Source organism: Poecilia reticulata, chromosome 20 (assembly GCF_904066995.2).
Source record: "Poecilia reticulata chromosome 20, P_reticulata-male-v2, whole genome shotgun sequence".
Lineage (NCBI taxonomy): Eukaryota > Metazoa > Chordata > Actinopteri > Cyprinodontiformes > Poeciliidae > Poecilia > Poecilia reticulata.
Window position 1 is genome coordinate 25896 of NC_088849.1, and position 20211 is coordinate 46106.

General features: G+C 43.6%; 1 protein-coding gene across 9 annotated transcripts in view; it reads right to left on the reverse strand.

The window, feature by feature from the left end:
- Positions 1–20211, reverse strand: part of arhgef4 (Rho guanine nucleotide exchange factor (GEF) 4) — an 87543-nt gene that overhangs the window by 722 nt on the left and 66610 nt on the right. For 6 of the 9 annotated variants that reach the window (XM_008438224.3, XM_008438225.3, XM_008438226.3 and 3 more), the window contains 2 exons: positions 6769–7012; positions 6097–6174 (listed from right to left, as the gene is read on the reverse strand). In XM_008438224.3, the coding sequence (XP_008436446.1) occupies positions 6097–6174; positions 6769–7012 (322 nt within the window). Of the gene's footprint in view, positions 1–6096; positions 6175–6514; positions 6588–6768; positions 7013–17499; positions 18241–20211 lie in introns of those variants that run through there. The other 3 variants (XR_536409.3, XR_014085250.1, XR_014085251.1) reach the window with 3 other exon arrangements.

Consider the following 20211-nt stretch of genomic DNA (forward strand, 5'->3'; position numbering starts at 1 on the left):
TATATATCAGTGACATGCGGTCAGGGGCGACACCTGTCATCATGGAAAAATAATATTTAACTAGAAAATTCCTGCAGAAATGTTACAGGGCCTGCCAAAGTGTGCCTGTCAGCTTAAACCAAACATTTTAGCTATAGTTTGCACAACTGGACTGCTCTTTTCACCTGAAATGGATAGGAAACATACACACACACTATTAATAAGATTTATTTGGTTCATCACCAATGTCCAATGACTGAAGCTCTTCCCAGATCATCACCATATTTCTATGGCTGATCTGATTCACTGCAACAGTAAAATGGCTGAACCCAGCATCAATTTAGTCCGAGACTGACGACTATAACCTTCGCACATGTGGTTCTCACTCACGGTCCAAAATATAAAAAAATAAATAAAGACAGTCGGTAATTGTTTATTTCTCGAAATTTGTCAGCCTTCATACTAAGGATTTTAATTCACACTCAAATTCAGAGAAATAATAATTTTATCTAAACAAAATATGAATAGTCACAGGAAATATGTATTCTTCCCACAATGCATTGAGACCTCTCTCTGCGACTGTGAGACTACTCACTGCCTCTGGCTGGGACCTGTTGCTATGGTAATTAATTATATGCACCTGGGCTGACTCTCTGTGTCTGCTGGAGACAGAGATTCTATACTTGTGAGACACCCAGCTTTGGTCTCAAGGACCCTGACAAAAAACCATAAGCCCTAGCAAAGTTTTGAAAACATTTTACGGGAGCAGGCATGTGTATCTATGTCATGACCGACTTTTAGACCAATAGGGCGATATTTGTGTCTGTGAGGGGGAGTTAAAAAGAGTTTTGGAGTCAGAAATCCACTGTGCTGTGTGTGTGTTTCAGAGAGAAAGATTACTGATTCTGTGAGACACTCAGCCTCGATTTTTGCTCATTTTTATCAATTTATGTCATTTCAATTCATAATCACACTAAAAGTAATAGTTCCCTTCTCGGGATCAAGCTGAACGTTTTGATACCACTTTTGTGGGGGTGCACGCAGCGGTACGAGCCGCATTAATGGTAATGGAAGAAAAATAAATAAATAGATATTCTATTGGGTGTAGAACATTAGGTGCCTGCCATGCAATGCATGGAGGCAGAGTCAGCCACTACTCTCCCTATGCACTGCACGCATGGCAGGCACCAATAATAATAAAATCATTTATAAAGATATTTTCACCCTGTGGTTTGTACTATAAAGTACCTATTTTCCATTTAATTTAACCAAATCTGATGTTTTTTTTCTTCAAAATCGGTGAATTTTCGCATTTTCCCATTCAAATGCTTGGAAGCGAAGCTGGTGAGGCAGCAGCAAGCTGAGCCTCACCTGGGACTGCCCAACCTCTCGCCAACTGCACTGGCTGCCACTCTGAGAGCATGCTCCTCCTGTCTGTACGTCGCCAATAAAATGGTTAAAAACATTTAATGTATGAACTGATTTTCCATAATTTAGCTTATGTATTTAATGTACTGTGTTTTTATTGTCACTAACTGTGTGTGTAACGTGTTTCATGTGCTGAGGAGCGATCAGAAACAGCACAGAACAGATTCGAGGTGAGGCAGGCAGTTCTCCTGCCTCATGGGAGGAGGCGCTCATGAACCCAGACATTGTGACTCCACAACAGCAAAGTAAGAGACAGTAACAGCGATCTAGCCATACAGTAGCTGTGCTGATACAGAGAGCGAGAAAGACGTGGTTTTGAGTTGTACTTTAACGGGTTCTCCCTTTGCTGTTAAGCACAGCACGAAACAGAGGTGGGGACTCGAGTCACATGACTTGGACTCGAGTCGTTAAAATCACGACTTGAGACTTGACTTGAAAAAATGCTTAAAGACTCGGACTTGACTTTGACTTTCATGCCATTGACTTGGGACTTGACTCGATTTGACTTGAAAAGACTTGATATTTTTTACTCAGTCTTAAAATTTAAAACACATTATTTATAAAGTGGCGTCATTAATTAATTTCACTCATTCTGTATCAATATGCGCAGACCGTCCCTCTGTTTTTCCTCTCATTATGTATGTATGTGTGCGTAGCTGCAGCTCAACCAATCAAATTAACAGGATTTGGACATTTAAAAAAATGCGGCGACGCTGCAGAGCTCAGGGAATGAAAGACGAAATAACGGCTCGAATATGCTTCCGCGAGTAATTTCTTTTGGCTAAGTAGGTTATGAACTTTCGAATAAAAAACGAACTGCAACTTGTAAAACATGTAAGAAGAGAATATCGGATGGAGATGCCACGACGTCCAACTTTGTCCGGCATTTGAAGCTTCACAAAGACGGTAGGTGGCCCTTTTCTTTTGCTGTAAGATAGTTGACTTTAGCTAACTTCGTGTTAGCATGTGTACTCCGGAATAAATTGGTGATGGTTTACCATAAATCCGGTCCTTCAAATGACTCCACTAATAATGTGCACCGTGTTATTAGCTCAGGAAGCCGGTGGATGGTGAGCGGGGCTCCGGAACAGAAAGCAGATTCTGAACCTGAACTCAGGGAACAGAGTCTCTCTGTCCATCATGATGATGAGCCGGTCCAGTAGCATCTAAGGATGGTTGGTGTATTTGAAGACATCTACGTTGGGAAATTATCTTGACAATATATTGTTTACTGCAGTCAGTGCATTAAGTCAACTGTTTTTGACTTAATGCACTGACTGACTGTCACATGTCCACAGAACCCATTTCCAAGTAGCTTTGCTGGAAAAACAAATACAAAATCCCTTTTTTTGGCCATCTTTCAAAAATTTCTGTAAAAATAAAAATTGTACAATCTCACTGACCCTGAATATAACACTAAGTGGGATAGTTAACTGAGTAAGACATAAAATAATGAGCTCATTATGTTGTGTTTAGTGATTCTGACAACATGTTTTTATCAATATTGAGATGTGAAATTGGCTGTAGATTTAACCCACTGGGCCTGATAGATATTTATTTTACCATCACATCCAAATTCAAAACCACTTCACATTATTTGCAATGATTTTGATTTTTTCATGTGGTTTATTTGTTAAAACAGACCAAATACAGTGACTGTCCCAAATGTTGTGTTTAGAATAACTGGCCCATATTTACGGAGGAATGAAACTAACATACTTAGAAATAAAAGCAGAAAAATAAAAGCACCAGACCTCCTGAGTTTACTTGTGATAACTTCATATATACTTATTTAATTTTTTTAAAACTTTTTTTTATTGAATATCAAGTTTAACAGAATTGCGAAATAAAGAGGTCCAATTTAAAAATGTTTTTTATACTTTGTGTTCAGCTGCACATGTTCTATCATTTGAGATAAATACAGATTTTAAAAAGAACAAATGGTCCATTATTTGATTTTTATGTATAATTGCTAATTATATAAAAAAATAAAAATAAAAACGACTCGAAATGACTTGGAAATTAAAGGTTCCTGACTTGAGACTTGCAACACAGTGACTTGGTCACACCTCTGGCACGAAATTAATAATATCTACATGTCTAAGTTTGATTGAGATAACTGAATTATTCTGCAGCGGCGGCACGGCTAAGCATCACATGTTAAAGAATTGTCTTTTTGTCCTCCAGCATTGTATGCATGCATGAAATTTCCTAATGTAAACAATAACATGCAGGGGGTCTAGATTTGTAAATAATTAAGTTGGTGCCTCACCAGCTGTGAACCTCACCACATGTCACTCATGTATATAAATATATAGATATAGATATATACCAAACAATTCATAATAAACAGTTAATTTCACCTTCTCAATTAACCTTAGATAAAAACAATTCAAGTGTTATCCAATTTGCAATGATTTAGAGAAAGCAGACTCCCTCATTTGAACATTGACAACTGGATGTTAGGCTCTTGGGTTGTTTTGGTGTTTTGATTACTTAATTATACTTCCGTTAGGGTTGTGCTCATTAGTTTTAATTATTATTATTATTATTTTGGCTAGATCAGTCTTATTCATTGATGGCATTGAGGTAGAGGTGGTCAGCACATACAAATACTTGGCCCTACAACTGGACAATAAGTTGAACTGGTTCTCCAATATAGACAATGTGTACAAGAAAGCACAGAGTAGAATGTACTTCTTGAGGAGACTGGCCTCCTTCAATGTGTGCTCTAAGCTCCTGTACATGTTTTATAAGTCTATTGTGTCTACTGTTATATTTGATGCTGTTGTTGAGGGGGCAGAACAAGGAAGAGGGACATACAGAGATTGAACCGCCTCATCCACAGAGCTGGCTCTGGTCGGTGTGAGCCTGGAGTCTGTGGAGACAGTGGTGGAACAGAGGACACTGTCTAAACTCAGCTTAGTCCTGGAGAACACAAGACCTGCATACTGTTTTCTCCAATCAGAGGAGCTCCTGCAGTCACAGGTTTCTCTCACTGGGATGTTCAACTGAGAAGTTTAAAAACTCCTTTGTCCCACGGGCCATTAGGTTTTACAATGCTGCAATTTCTGGGAGGGTTAAGGAAGGGAGATGGAGTAATTAGCATTTTTAATGTATTTATTGTATTTAAATTCCTTTACTAGACCACTTTTAATGCGTGTATATTGTGTACAATTTTTCTTAATGCTGTGTGGCTGTGAATTAATGTGTGAGCAAGAGACAATCTTAATTTCCCTATGGGATTAATAAAGTTTTTACCTTACCTTCTGTTTTTTTGTTCAGTCCTTTTTTATTGTGTCTAGTTATCCTTAGTTATTCTACTTGAATTATGTTTCCTATGTTAAGTTTTGTTTTACTGTTGCATTCATTTCCTAGTCCCCTTGGTGATCTCTCCTCACCCCCGTGCCACTTTCTCTTCATCTTTCTCCTCATTCTGTCTTCTACTCTCTCCCCTCATGTCTGCAATCGTCTTGCTAATCACCCCAGGTCTTTTGTTCTAGGACACTCGCATTATTTAAACCCTTCTCCTGCTCACACTACTTGCTGGTTCCTCCAGTAAAATCTCGTCTAATCCTGCTTTGTCCATGTTTGCTCTGGCTCCATGCATTCCCAGTGACTTTTATAAGCTATTAGTTTTATTCCTAAAACATTCAACATAATCCATGCTCCCTGCTCTTGTCTGCATTTTGGTCCATCCACAAACTACCCTAAGCGTGACGTAAGTGAATTATTACACTGCTATGATAATTTATCATTTAAGTATCAGGGCTTTATAAGAATTCATAATATACAAAGCCTTTTCAGCTATGTAGAAAGATGTCAGTCTGATGCTATTAGCAGTGCTCACATAGCTCGGTAGCATAGCTTACTCAGAGCTCTGCTGATGCGCTAATATAGGAGTTAGGTGTGCTGAAGATTGCTAACTTGTGATGATAGTTGCACAATTAAATCGATTGACATTAATAACGATAACATGGAGATAAATAGCTAACACATTAGATATTTCACTTACCGCTCCTCTGTCGCTGCCAGAAGCCAAGCTGAGGACTAAACTGTCGGTGCTTTGTCAAAGCTACAGCGCTGTTGGAATGGGTTAATGTGATTGGCTGAAAAATAAGTTACTGTGGGGCTCTGTTCATATGACTGGCTGAATCAAGGAAGCTATCTGATTGGTTGCTGATCACCCAATCAGATAGACCATTTATTTAAAAAAAATACTGTGAATTTTGAGACGTCAGGGGAGTCTCAAAATTCACACAGCGCAACTCACAGGCCAGAGGGAGCTGTAAGTGTGAATGTCATCCTGTGCAAATGTCCTGTGCATTTGTGAATCTTAGTCTGTGCATTTGTGAATTATGAGACAGTTTTAGCTCCATATCTACACACCATGACAACTGAATTGTACATGAGAAATGAGGAGCAACTTATACCTGCTACAGCTGTGTTACATATTGGTAGGAGGACTGGTCTGATCATAACTGTTTGGCCTCAAAAGGGGAGTGGAAACATAAGTTAGAACCCATATGTCTGCCCACCTTTCCCCCATATGGGGCCCACCTAGGCATGCTGGCAGGGTACTAACACAATCTATCCAGTTGTAGTTCGAATATTCATACCCTCTGGGGGGCACCTAACCAGTGAAATCAAATGAAAATTAGTAGTGTGTTAAAACTCCTAAATGCATACCTTTAGATTTCCCAGCTGGGTGGCTTTTGAAGGCATTCAGCATAGCTTGTTTCTTCTGGACTTCAGTAAGAGAGAAGCCTTAAAAGAAAAAAAAGGTTCCTGTAAGAAAAAATGTTTCCATGCTGAAGAACATATTTCTCACAGCCGTCTACATTCTAATTATCCATGAAAAATAGTTTCACACATTGTTTTATTGTGGTATTTTTAATCATATTAGATCAATCTGACAGAATCGCCCCATAACAATCCCCTGACAACTGGTCATCACTTTTTACAGCAGACACTTAAAACATGGATAAAAAGTGTCTAATAATTCTATAATAAATGCATTTAACTCAATAGTGACAATAATGAGAATAGTGAAGTACAAGGAAAACGATGCCTGATTTAAAAAAACTTTGTCTCAGTAGAAATGCACCTGTTCTGTTTCTCAGAAGTTTGTTAGAGAACATCCAGCATCAAGAAACTCAGCAGTTTTCAGGGAGAACATTCTGTGAAAGTTTAAAGCAGGGTTAAGTTCTACAGCAATATTCCAAGGTTTGAACATCTGACAGAGCTGTGTTTTTTCAATTTTCCTTCAACTTCACAATTCCACATTACTTTTAATTTTATACATGGACCTCCAATTTCAAATTTCTTAGACAACATAAGCATTGACATAAACTATCAAACCTGTTTCACGATCATTATGGACCTGCTTCCTCTCATCAGCAAAAGCTCGAAGCCAACGTTGTTTCTGTTCTGGTTTTTTGGTACACAGGAGGTGGACTTCATTGCCACTCCTTGCCCAAAGCTTTAGTGCATTCTTTACGGTAATATTAAAATCTTTTTCCTTGCCATCTTCCAAATCTGTCACCTCCATTAAATCCATATTCATGCGCCCCTTGTAGTACAGTATGTCCCTGCGAAGAAGATCCTAAAATGACAAAATGTTTAGCAACCAATTGTTAGAAATGGGAACGTTAAAAAGCTCTGGAAAAAGATTAAGAGACAACTTAAAATTATCAGTTTTTCTGATATTACTTTTCATAGATACATATTTGAGTAAAATGAACAGTGTACTTTTATTCTATGAACTACTGATATGTTTCTGAAATTCCAAGCAAAAAGTTAATATTTATTTGCAGAAAATAAGAGACGGTCAAAATAACAAAATAACGCCCATGTTTTCCAAAAACAAAAGATGTAGTGCTTTGAGACCTCAAATAATGCAAAGAAAACAATTTATATTAATTTAGAAACAATAATACAAATGTTTTAAGAGTTCAGAAATCAATATTTGGTGGAATAACCATGAGGTTTTCAATGGGGTTCAGTGCAGTGGACTCTTAATTTTTTCCAGAGCTGTATGTTTTTTCTTTTCATCAAAGCAACACACCTAGTTTGGCCTTCTATTTAGCTGCCACACCTTCCAGGAGGGGGGGAATTGGCTGAGCCACTGTAACTTCGTGTCTTTCAGTATTTAATCTTGCCTCCGTAGCAGACAAAGTAATTGAATGAAATATTGCTGTGGATAAGACGGTAGATAACTGCTGTCTACCACCCGATTGACTTGAAAACTGCCTCAGAGCCCATCTGTTTAGCTATACTTGTCTCCTAAATAAACCACTAAAGAAGTTGCTGTTATTTGCTCTTTGCTGTTTGCTGAATATAGAAAGTACACCTGGATCAGTGTGTATCCTTTATATTTTCAAACTCCCAGCCGGTTGTGGCAGATGGTCACTCAAACATAAATAAAACAGAATATGGTGATTTACAAATACTTTACAATCTATATTCAATTGCATAAACTACAAAGACAAGATATGCAATGTTCAAATAGATAAACTTAATTGTTTTTTTGTTTTTTTTAAATACTCTCTTATTTGGTCTTAGATGCCTGCAGCACGAGCCAAAGAAGTTGGGACAGGGACTTGCTTATCATTGTTTAACATAATTTTTCTTGTGTGCAAACTGAGCACACAAAGCTCTGTAGGTAGAATTCTTTCCCATTCTTACTTGATGAACAACTTCAGTTGCTCAACAGTCCAGGGTTTCTATTGTCATAATTTGCACTTCATTTCAATATGTAGAGACTCACACAGAGAAAAACAGTAGTTAGAAAGTTTTATTGGCCCAAACGTTTGGTGCTCAGACACCGGCAGAAGACATGCGTGCTGAGAATCACCGCGAGCTTGAGGCGAAGCTAAGGGTAGTCTTCCCCTGGGCCCAGACACTGGTGGTGGAGTGGAGCCTGGAGAGGAAGGAGTCTTGAGAGGAAAGAGCCTGGAGGGAGCCTGAAAGATTCCCGGGAGGATGAGGGTGGAGACAGGGAGTAGGTGGGTCGAAGCACGGCTGTACCTAGTGGATTGGCCTTTTGAAGGAGCTCTTGCAAGGTGATTGGCTGGGGCAGAGCTGCGATCCGGTGCTGGTTGGCTGAGGCGCAGGTGTGGTAATTAATGATGCCGGAAGGCTGAAGAGAGTCTCACAGGTTGAATTTATGCCTAAGCTTCATCATGCACCACACCATTTCAATGGGAGACGGGCCTGGATTATTATCAAGGCATTCTAGTATCTGCACTTGTTACACGTCTCAGCTGGAAGTGGACAATTGTAACAAATTATGTTGTTGTTTTCTTGTCTGATGTCTCTCCAATTCACCTTTGTTCTCTGTAAAGATGAACAGCTACAGTAAGAAAAAAAAGAACAACCGCCATCTTCTTCCCCAAACTGTCTGAAGAGCAAGGGGGCGGGGCTCTTCACTTTAGGACCCCTGGTAAAACGCTGTCCGAATTTTAGTTTCCTTTTTTTTCTCTCTTTTGATTTAACAGGGTATTTTTGGTCAATTTCAGTATATAAAAAAACACATATATAATAAATTCCATCCATCCATCTATTTTCTTCCGCTTATCCGGGGTCGGGTCGCGGGGGCAGCAGCTTCAGAAGGGAGGCCCAGACTTCCCTCTCCCCAGCCACTTCTTCCAGCTCCTCCAGGGGAATCCCAAGGCGTTCCCAGGCCAGCCGAGAGACGTAATCCCTCCAGCGTGTCCTGGGTCTTCCCCGAGGCCTCCTCCCGGTGGGACGTGCCCAGAACACCTAACCAGGGAGGCGTCCAGGAGGCATCCTTACCAGATGCCCGAGCCTCAACTGGCTCCTCTCGACGTGGAGGAGCAGCGGCTCTACTCTGAGTCCCTCCCGAAAGACCGAGCTTCTCACCCTATCTCTAAGGGAGAGCCCAGCCACCCTGCGGAGGAAGCCCATTTCGGCCGCTTGTACCCGTGACCTCGTTCTTTCGGTCATGACCCAAAGCTCATGACCATAGATGAGGGTGGGAACGTAGATCGACCGGTAAATCGAGAGCTTCGCTTTTTGGCTCAGCTCTCTCTTCACCACGATGGACCGGTACAGATGCTGCACCAATCCGCCTGTCGATCTCCCGCTCCCTTCTTCCCTCATTCGTGAACAAGATCCCCAGATACTTAAACTCCTCCACTTGAGGCAGGACGACCCCCCTGACCCGGAGAAGGCACTCTACCCTTTTCCGGCTCAAGACCATGGCCTCGGAGGGACATGGTCGAACGCATTCTCCAAGTCCACAAAACACATGTAGACTGGTTGGGCGAACTCCCATGCACCCTCCAGGACCCTGCTGAGGGTGTAGAGCTGGTCCAGTGTCCCACGACCAGGACAAAAACCACACTGCTCTTCCTGAATCCGAGGTTCGACTATCCGACGGACCCTCCTCTCCAGGACCCCTGAATAGACCTTACCAGGGAGGCTTAAGAGTGTGATCCCCCTGTAATTGGAGCACACCCTCCGGTCCCCTTTTTTAAACAGGGGGACCACAACCCCAGTCTGCCAGTCCAGGGGAACTGCCCCTGATGTCCATGCGATATTGCAGAGTCGTGTGAGCCAACACAACCCTGCAACATCCAGAGCCTTAAGGAACTCCGGGTGGATCTCATCCACCCCCGGGGCCCTGCCACCGAGGAGCTTTTTGACCACCTCGGCGACCTCGTCCCCAGAGATTGGAGAGCCCAACCCAGAGTCCCCATGCTCAGCTTCCTCAACAGAAGGCATGTCGGTGGGATTGAGGAGGTCTTCGAAGTATTCCGCCCACCGGCCCACAACGTCCCGAGTTGAGGTCAGCAGCGCACCATCCCCACTATAAACAGTGTTGGTGCTGCACTGCTTCCCCCTCCTGAGACGCCGGATGGTGGACCAGAATTGCCTCGAAGCCGTACGGAAGTCTGTCTCCATGGCCTCTCCAAACTCCTCCCACGCCCGGGTTTTTGCCTGAGCGACAACCCAAGCCGCATGCCGTTTCGCCCGCCGGTACCCATCAGCTGCTTCAGGAGTCCCAAAGGCCAAAAAGACCCGGTAGGACTCCTTCTTCAGCGTGACAGCATCCCACACCGAAGGTGTCCACCAACGGGTTCGAGGGTTGCCAGCACGACAGGCACCAACAACCTTGCGGCCGCAGCTCCGATAGGCCGCCTCAGCAATGGAGGTATGGAACATGGTCCACTCAGACTCAATGTCCCCCACCTCCCCCGGAACGTGTTCGAAGTTCTGCCGGAGATGAGAGCTGAAGCTCTGTCTCACAGGGGACTCCGCCAGACGTTCCCAGCAGACCCTCACTACACGTTTGGACCTGCCAGGTCTGACTGGCTTCCTCCCCCACCACCAGAGCCAACTCGTCACCAGGTAGTGGTCAGTGGACAGCTACGCACCTCTCTTCACCCGAGTGTCCAAGACATACGGCCGCAAATCCGATGAGACGATGACAAAGTCAATCATCGAACTGCGGCCTAGGGCGTCCTGGTGCCAAGTGCACATATGAACGCCCTTATGCCTGAACATGGTGTTCGTAATGGACAATCCGGGCTCCGTGGGTAAAAGCCCGGCCACCAGGTGCTTGCCATCGTGCCCCACCTCCAGGCCTGGCTCCAGAGTGGGGCCCCGGTGACCCGCGTCCGGGCGAGGGAAAACGAAGTCCAAAATTTGTATTCATCATAAGGGGTCTTCGGACTGCGCTTTGTGTGGTTCCTCACCTAGGACCTGTCTGCCTTGGGTGACCCTACCAGGGGCATAAAGCCCCAGACAGCATAGCTCCTAGGATTATTGGGACACTCAAACCCCTCCCCCACGATAAGGTGCAATAGTGCAATACTAACCATTTTATGTGGTGGCTTATATTCTTAAACAGATTTTTTTTGACTATCAACAAGTTATGATTAAATTCTCCCACTTTATGGTGTATCACACACTTCCCAACAAACAAAGGTGGCTCCTGACTGTCTCCAAAATAACTTGACTGAACATAAATTTTTCAAAACTGCACAAAAAAGTGTAGTGTTGTATGTTGGAGGTCACACCAGGTGAGTATGCAGTGTATGATGTATGTTTTGCAGTAGATGGATATGTAATGTATGATGTATGTATGGTTCAGGTATTCAACTATCTTTCCCAGGTGTTCTATCTACAGTGTGTTTGATACATAACAGGTAGGTAAGGGTAGGGGCTAATGGGTGGTGGTTGGATAAGATGGAAATATGGGGGGGGGGGAACACTGGTGCATACACTGCATTGGTTGGATTCCAATTGTATTCACAGTGGGGCGTGGCTGGTAAGCTGGTTGACCCAGAGTAAACATATATCTTGGCCGTCTTTCTCTTGTAGACTGTCTCAGGGGGACTGGATGTTCCGTGTCAATGTGTAGGAGTATTGTCTTCTTGAGGGGCAGACTGTATGTCCTCCAGGAATGTGGGCTGAAGCTCCTCAACATGTTGTTCATCTCCTCTGCTTGACCCCTGCCTTCCACTTCTGACACACTCTCCTTCCTGTCCAGGTTCGGTCGGGATTGCTTCCATCAAACTGATTTCATTCTCTTCAGCTATCTCTTGGAAAGCATCGGTAGAATTTTGGTCAGGTGGGTGAATATTTGGTCTGGGTCTCTCCACAGGTATTCGAAGCCAGTAACGAGGTGCTTCCTCATCCTCCTCTTTGTCAGAGTCATCTGTGTTTGAGTGCAATACAGCATGTCTGGTCTGAAGGTCATTTGAACTCTTTTTGGCTTTCCTTTGTGACCCTGTTGTTCTTGTAGTCAGGTTCTGGACCGGCTATGATAAATTGTTTACTTGTAGCAGTAGGTTTCGGTGCAGAGTGCAAACTGGCCGACCTCCTCCCTCAGGCTGACTTTGTAGACGGGGTTGTCACCCATCTGCTCTCTGACGATGAAGATCTGCTGCTCCCAGTAGTTTCTCAGCTTTCCAGGGCCCCCACGTTCACTGAGATTGCGTACCAGGACTCTGTCCCCAGGCTGAAGGATGACAATTCTGCTCTTCTTGTCATAGTATGTCTTTCCCTTTAAGCAGGATTGTTGGCTGTTTGCATTGGCTATCCGATATGCCTCTGTAATTTTTCCAGCCCACCTCTCGGCATACCCACTTGATTCTTTGATTTCGGCCTCCTGGTCTGTTATGAGGCCAAAGAGGATGTCAGCAGGGAGGCGAGGACATCAACCATACAACAGATAGTACGGGGAGAACCCTGTGGCCTCATGTTTTGTACAGTTGTATTCATGAAGCACATGAGGTAGGTGATCTTTCCAGTTCTCTTTCTCCCCCAGAGTCCGGAGCATCTCCAGTAAGGTACAATTTAGTTGTTCGACCGGATTGCCCTGGGGGTCATATGGGGAGGTTCTTGAATGGGCCACACTAGCTAATCATCTGAGATTTTTAAAGAGCTCATTCTCGAACTCCTCACCCTGGTCATAATGGAGTTTGGCCGGGTACCCAAATCTTGGGATGAAATAATTGAAAATTCAGTTGGCTGCATTCTTACCAGCCTTGTTCTTGGTGGGATAGGCTTGGGAAAATCTGGTAAAGTGGTCAGTCATGACCCGGATGTACTCATACCCACCCTTGCTGGCTTCCAAGTGAAGGAAATCGATGCATAACAGCTCGAGAAGTGAAGTCAATGTAATACTTCCCATTGCAGCTCTTTCATTTGTGACTGGTTTCTTCTGTTTGATGCAAAAGCATTTCCTGGTGATGTATTCCTCTATATTGCTTTTCATGAAAGGCCAGTAGAATCGCTCCCTTGCCAAGCTCAGCACTTTTTCAACGTCGACATGACTCATATTGTTGTGGAGGTGAGTCAGAACTGTTTATATGTGATGGGCAGAACCAGTTGTTGTCGACTCGCAGTTTTTCTGTAGAGCAGGTCATCCTCCAGGTATGATTTGCCCCACTCTCTCAGCAGCCTCCTTGTGTGTCCAACAACTTTATTTCTTTCATCCTCTGTTAGTGGCTTGGCTTGTTTCAACTCCACAACTTTTCTAATGGCGGGGTCTTTCCTTTGTTCCCTCACCAGCTCATCGTGACCGACTGTCTGCAGACCCTCAAACTGGGGTTGGCTAGGAGGTGATAAGTTGAGGGCTGCCACCCAGGCCACATCTCTCTGTTGAGCTCTCTGGCTTCCTTCCCATGCAGCACAAACAGTGTCCTCTGATAGTTCTTCAGAGCATTCAGCCATAAAGGTGTCTATATCCAGGGGCCATCGCAACAAGGTGTCGATATCAATGGCAGTTTTAACTAGTAGGTATTTGACGTCAAAGTGGAAGTCGGCCAACTGCCCCACCCACCGGTGACTGACTGCGTTAAGCTTGGCAGTGCTCAAGATGTATGTGAGTGGGTTGTTGTCCATGAAGACTGTAAAATGTGGGCATAGAACAGATAATCACGAAACTTGTCACACATTGCCCACTTCAATGCCAGGAATTCGAGTTTGTCACTGTGTAGGTGATAATTCTGTTCCACTGGCATCAGTGTGCGTGACCCATATCCATCACCCTCATTTTTTCCATCCTGGACTTGATAGAGAACCGCACCCAAGCCTTTTTGGGAGGCATCAGTGTGAAGTGTGAAAGGGCGGTCGAAATCGGGGTATGCCAGCACTGGGGGTTTGGTCAGTCGGACAATGAGCTGCTCAAGCACCTATTGATGTTCTTTGGTCCACTTTATTGGGGTTCGAGAGGACTGCTGGTGGCCTTTTGTTTTCCCCCGTGGCAACTTAAGCTGAGAGGTGTCGGCCTTTGACTGAAGCAGGTCATACAGGGGCTTGGCTATACGTGAAAAATCCTGCATGTATGTTCTGTAATAGCTCAGGAACCCGAGCATTTGCCTGATGTCCCCAACTGTTTGTGGTGTCTTGTGTTTCAGTGCTTGTACTGCTTCAAGATCTTTGGGGTTCATCCTTACTCCATCCGCCGACACCAACCGGCTAATGTACCTGACCTCCTTGCGAAAGAGCTCGCATTTTTCTGGCTTCAACTTTACACCATGGCACTGCAAGGCTTGGAGGATTCTGCATAACACCTGCACATGCTCTTCAAATATCTGGAGAAGCACAAAACATCATCGAGGTATGGAATGCAGCACTCATCTCTCAGCTCATCAAGTGTCCCCTCCATGCTCCTTTGAATAGCTGCCAGTGCGTTCAACAGCCCAAACGGTATTCGGACCCACTCGTACAGACCCCATGGGGTTGTGAACGTGGTCAGGTACCTTGATCCTTCGGCAATAAAGCCTTGATGGTACGCTTTCCCTTGATCCAGAATCGAGAACCAAGCATATCCACCCAGGTAGTCAGTGAGGTCTTAGATAGGGGGTGGCGGTCGGGTAGTTTTGTTGTTGAGGAGCCGGTAGTCAACACAAAGTTGTAAGGATCCATCTTTCTTCCTGATACATATGACGGGCTGTGTATGGAGACTGAAACTTCACAATTTAACCTTTAATCAGAAGTTCCTGGATATACTCCTTCACTTCTTTGTAGAATGGCTTTGGAATGGATGCATAGACTCTTTGGACTGGGATAAAATCCTTAGTCCTAATTTCCATCTGCAGAGAAGGGATGCATCCAATGTCATCACCGTCATGGGAGAAGGTGCCACACTCCTCACAGAGTACTTCCTTTAACACCTGTTGTTGTTCGAGGCTTAAGTGACTGATCTTGACAGGAGGGAGCCAGGAGTCAGTTGGAGAGCAGCTGGAGGATGTAACTCCATTGACCTTAACTGCAGCCATTTTTTTAGTGGGACCCTGGAGTGTTGGTCTCCAGAACCTTTATGCCATTTTGGATGGTTCCCAGGGGAGTTCTTTTGGGTAGGGTGACCTCATGTTTTGAGTGATTGGAGATGGGCACTTTAACATATGGTCGCCTGACCTCATTGACTTTTAAGAGGCCCTCCCCCACACCCAAGTGTCCTAAAGCAGTTCTCCCCTCTGCAGGCTCATATATGACAAAATGGTCAGAGATGTTAAAATTCGGGGGTACCCTGCACCACACATGAGCTGTTCTGCCAGGGGGAATAATAGTGTGGTCTCTACCCACTCTTATTGTGACTAGATCATCATATGCCCTGAGCAGCACCTGGATGAAACTCACAATGGCCTCCACCTGCTCCTCCTCTATCCCAAATGCCTCATGATGGAGACTGATCACAGTGGCAACAGCCTCACCTGAGGACTCCTTCCTTTTAATGATCTCCAAGAAGGGCTGGGGCAGGGGTAGCTGACTGACAAGATAAAGAGCCTGTATGGTCAGGTTGGAGTCATCGTTTCCTGCTAAGTTGACAGTGTCTAAGCAGTTACAGGCCATTCAGTGCTGTACAGTGGATGGGTGAAACTCACTGAGTTCCTCCTCTAATAGCTCAGAAAGGGGTCTCACTGTACAATTTGAGATTGTACAGTGAGACAGTGAGAGATGGTCGAGTATAATTGACCATTCTTGGTCGATTATACTCACTTGCAACCCTGAATCAAATAAGGCTGTATTCGGGTAGCCATCAAGCAGGCATTTCAGCAGGCTTTTCTTTCCAGGGGTGCTTTACAGGCGACTGTTCTCTGGCTGAGAGGTGTATGAGGCTCCTGACATTGTCTTTGTTGGAGGCATCTTGCTATTTGACTTGACGCTTGATCTACTGCTCAGGACTGGAATTGCTCACCGGTCTCTGAGTGCCCCTCATCAGAGACTGAGTCCCTGTGGCTTGACTCGCTTCAAACAACCAATCACCCTGTGGCCTGCTTCTCCACATGTAAAGCAGTGGTTACACTCATGTGAGTTCTGCTCAGTACACACAGGGCAACGAGCCACCCTGCCCCTCATCTGAGCTGCAGGTTGCCTCAACAGAGGTTGTGGCCGCTTCTTGAGGATGGTTGGTAGGGAGGGTGTGGTTGCATATGGGCTGACCTAGTTAGAGGCTGAGACACTTGTGGGTTAGCTGCATGCAGATCCATCAATGAAGCCACCATCTGAGTCAAAGCCTCAACTTGAGCAGTGAGCTGTCCTATTGTCTGGAGATTCTTACTGTCTGCTGCTGCGTCTTGTGACTCGTTGTAATCACCTCCTGTTTCAACTTTGGTACTGTGTGCTTGTGTCGTCTTTTGTCTAGGGAATTGGCACAGTCTACGTTGGTGCTCATTCTCATCACTCATGATTTTCATGACTTGACTGAGGATTTCCTCATTTGTAACTTGGCTGTTTTGCAATCAGGGGCCTCAATCTCTGTCAGAGGTCTGCATGTTTCATTCCTAAACCCTTGTATATGGTATGGAGAAAGACAATTTGGATGGTCTTGGGGTCATATGTGACGTCTGTACTGGTGTGCCGAGTTTGAAAAAGGAGTTTCTGTTTTAGCCCAATCATGCGGTACAGGAACTGTTGAGGTGGTTCTTGGTCTAATTGCCTGGCACGCATCAATTCCTGGAACATCTCAGTCGATGCTTTCTCACCAAGGTGGGACCTGAGGAAGCCTTTGAGCTCAGATACAGTGATTGAGTCTTTGTTCACGAGCATGTCTTTAAAGGCTCCTTTTTTATGATCCTCTACACCCCCCTGACCACTTCTGCCTTTGTGAAACCCTCTTTTACTCCCTCATTGATTTGTTTACTGATGTTGTTGTAGCTTAAGTCAGAGCTCTGATATCCTACCTGACCACCATGTACTTTGAAATCTTTGCACTGCAGGTAGGAGAGGTCCTTCAGACACACGGGTTGATCTGGGGTCATTTATGGCCTGTTATGACTCAACTTGGTGGAGAGAAACTGGAATTGGTGGGGTCACAATAGATTCATACTGTCGGAGTTTCTTGCCCAGTTCTTCATACACCTGTCTCAGTCCTTCTACCGACCAAATTTTTTTGTTGGGTTGGGTAATAGAGTCAGGTTGGGACTGCATGACTGTACTGTTACAGTGAGCTTGGGGTTGAGATGTGGAGTGTTTTGATTGCTACAGACTGAGTGTGACTAGGTGCAAGAAGTACACAAACATCATTTAACACACCCGTTCCAGAATTATCAGTAGCATCAGCGTTAATTAGCTTATATATCACATCATTCAAATCCAGCAACCAACCCATACCTTTGTCTTCCCACTTGAGAAAGGCATCAGACTGCAAAAAGGAGGTGACAAAGTCCACGCAGCTTTCTTCATCGTTTGGGTCCAGTTCATCTCCATGCTGGCTATTAATAGCAATGTCTTTTGCCACCTGATAAACATTGTCGCTTGAGAGTTTGAAAAGTTGTTTCTTGATGTTCCATATTAACTCTTTGCAAACTTTTGCCATGGTATCTGGTTCTACTACAGATCAGTCCTCCAGTTCAGTCCTCTGAGAAATTACGTGATGGTGTGATCCAAATCAATGAGTTGACTCCTCTGGAGATAGCGTACGTTGTCCTCTGGATCAACAACTTGGCTCAGCTTCAACTAGAGATGAAGCCATTTTGCTGAGCCACTGCAGCAAAATGGCTCAGCTGCAGCTAGAGTGAGTTGTCTTCTGGATCGGCGATGTGGCTCCTCGGTGATCAGCATACGTTGACCTCAGGATCAGCAGCGCAGTTCCGGTGGAGGATTGCGGTTCCTTCCTACTCTGATCTCTCACCAAGGACACCCACGGGTTGACTCCTGGTCTTCAGCTGTGTACTGTCACCTTGGTCACGTGGTTCTGGTATCTCTGGATCTTCTCCGAATGGTTTTGATGAGGAGAGATGCCGGATGAGCCCCCACAGTTTGTTACACGTCTCGGCTCAGCTCATAGTGGACAATTGTAACAAATGATGTTTTTTTTGTTCGTCTGATGTCTCTCCGCTTCTCCTTTGTTCTCTGTAAAGATGAACAGCTACAGTGAGAAAAAAAAACGATCGCCGTCTTCTTCCCCAAACTCTGTCTCTTTATTACAAATTCTTGAAATCATGAACATTTCTTTGTGTAATCATGTCCTTGTGTCCTGTTGTTCTCAAACAACCACATAGCATTCACCTCAGTGAATAGCATCAGCTCCCACCAACTGTGAGAACATCAAAACGCCAAATCAAAACAATTCACCAATCAATTTAAAGCTCACAGATTTACATTAAAAAACACCAATTTCTCAATTGCAGCTAAATTTTAAGGGCACTAATTTCTTTGAGTTGTAATAATTATGAAAGAATTAATGATGTTGTTCTTGGTTAAATAATTTAACATGGACATATTAAGATGATCAAATATACTTTAAATTCTAATGGGCTTTGAATAATTATATAACTGACTGTACAGTGGAATTGATTACACAGCAGGGGGAAAGTTGTAACATCTATAATAAATATTTCCTTTGAACAGATAACAAACACAATGCATGTCAGGACACCATTGTTGGATCGGGGAGTGGAACGGAGCTTATTGATACATGTAGCGATCTTTAAAACGGCCGTTATATGACCGTTAAAGCTAACTGCGATCCCAGCAGAAATCACTCTTTTTTAATGCTTAAGCACGTCTTTGCATGTGATTACAAAATAAGTTCCGAATTAACTTGTTACTTTACATTTTAGAGGGGGACAGTTTTCACCAGCTTCATATCACTAACCTGTAAAGATGAACAGCTACAGTGAGAAAAAAAAGAACGACCGCCGTCTTCTTCCCCAAATTCTGTCTGAAGAGCAAGGGGGCGGGGCTCCTCACTTTAGGCCCCCTGGTAAAACGCTGTCCGAATTTTGGTTTCCTTTTTTTCTCTCTCTTTTGATTTAACAGGGTATTTTGGTCAATTTCAGTATATAAACAACATATATAATACATTGCAATACTAATAATTTATGTGCTGGCTTATATTAAACAGATTTTTGTGACTATCAACAAGTGATGATTAAATTCTCCAACTTTATGGTGTACACACACTCTTTTACTTTGAAGCCAGAATTTTGTAACGTGCAGAATGTGGCTTCGCTTTGTCATCCTAGAACTCCCTCAAAAAGATGTTGGTTGGATGGGAATCATATCTTTTTCCAAACCTCAATGTACGCTTCAGCATTGATGGTGCCTTCACAGATTTGCAATGTACCTATACCATCAACACTAACATACTATGATCTTAGACACCATCACAGATGCTGATATTTTCCTTTTCTTTTCCTCCCTGACTCTGAGGACACAACGCCCATGTTTTCCAAAAACAATTTGAAGAGTGGACACATCAGCCCAGAGGAAACTTATACTCTAGTCATGACCCTCACTTGTTTCCAATTAACATATTCACCTGTAGAATATTCCAAACAAATATATTTTTTAGCATTCCTAAGCTTTCTTTCGTTGCCATGTCCTAACTTTTTGGGAATGTGTTTCAGACATAGGCATTCACAAATGAGTGATTATTTGGAAGAAAAAAAAAGTTTATCCACTTGAACATTAAATATCTTGTCTTTGTAGTGAATTTCAATTAAATATAGGTTGAAAGCATTTGCAAATCACATTTATTTTTTCCGCAATGTCTCAACTTCATTCATAAGGCCACATGAAATTAGAAGGTTGTTATTGACTTTGCAGAAGGTTGGTGACCTCTGTGCATCGTGTGCCTCATTAACTGCTTACCCTACTTTGTGATTTAACATGCCATTAATGTAATGCAATGAGTTGTTGTCCTACCTGGCTGATTCTACTTTATGAAACCGCTTTTTACTTGAATAGTTGACTTCTCAAAAGTCTTTGAAGACATTTTGCAACTGGTGGCATGTACCATAGGAAAATAACTTTTGTTGAGCTCCTGGGAGCGAAGATTATATTTGATACTGAATTTTATACACACAAGGCCAAGAAAGC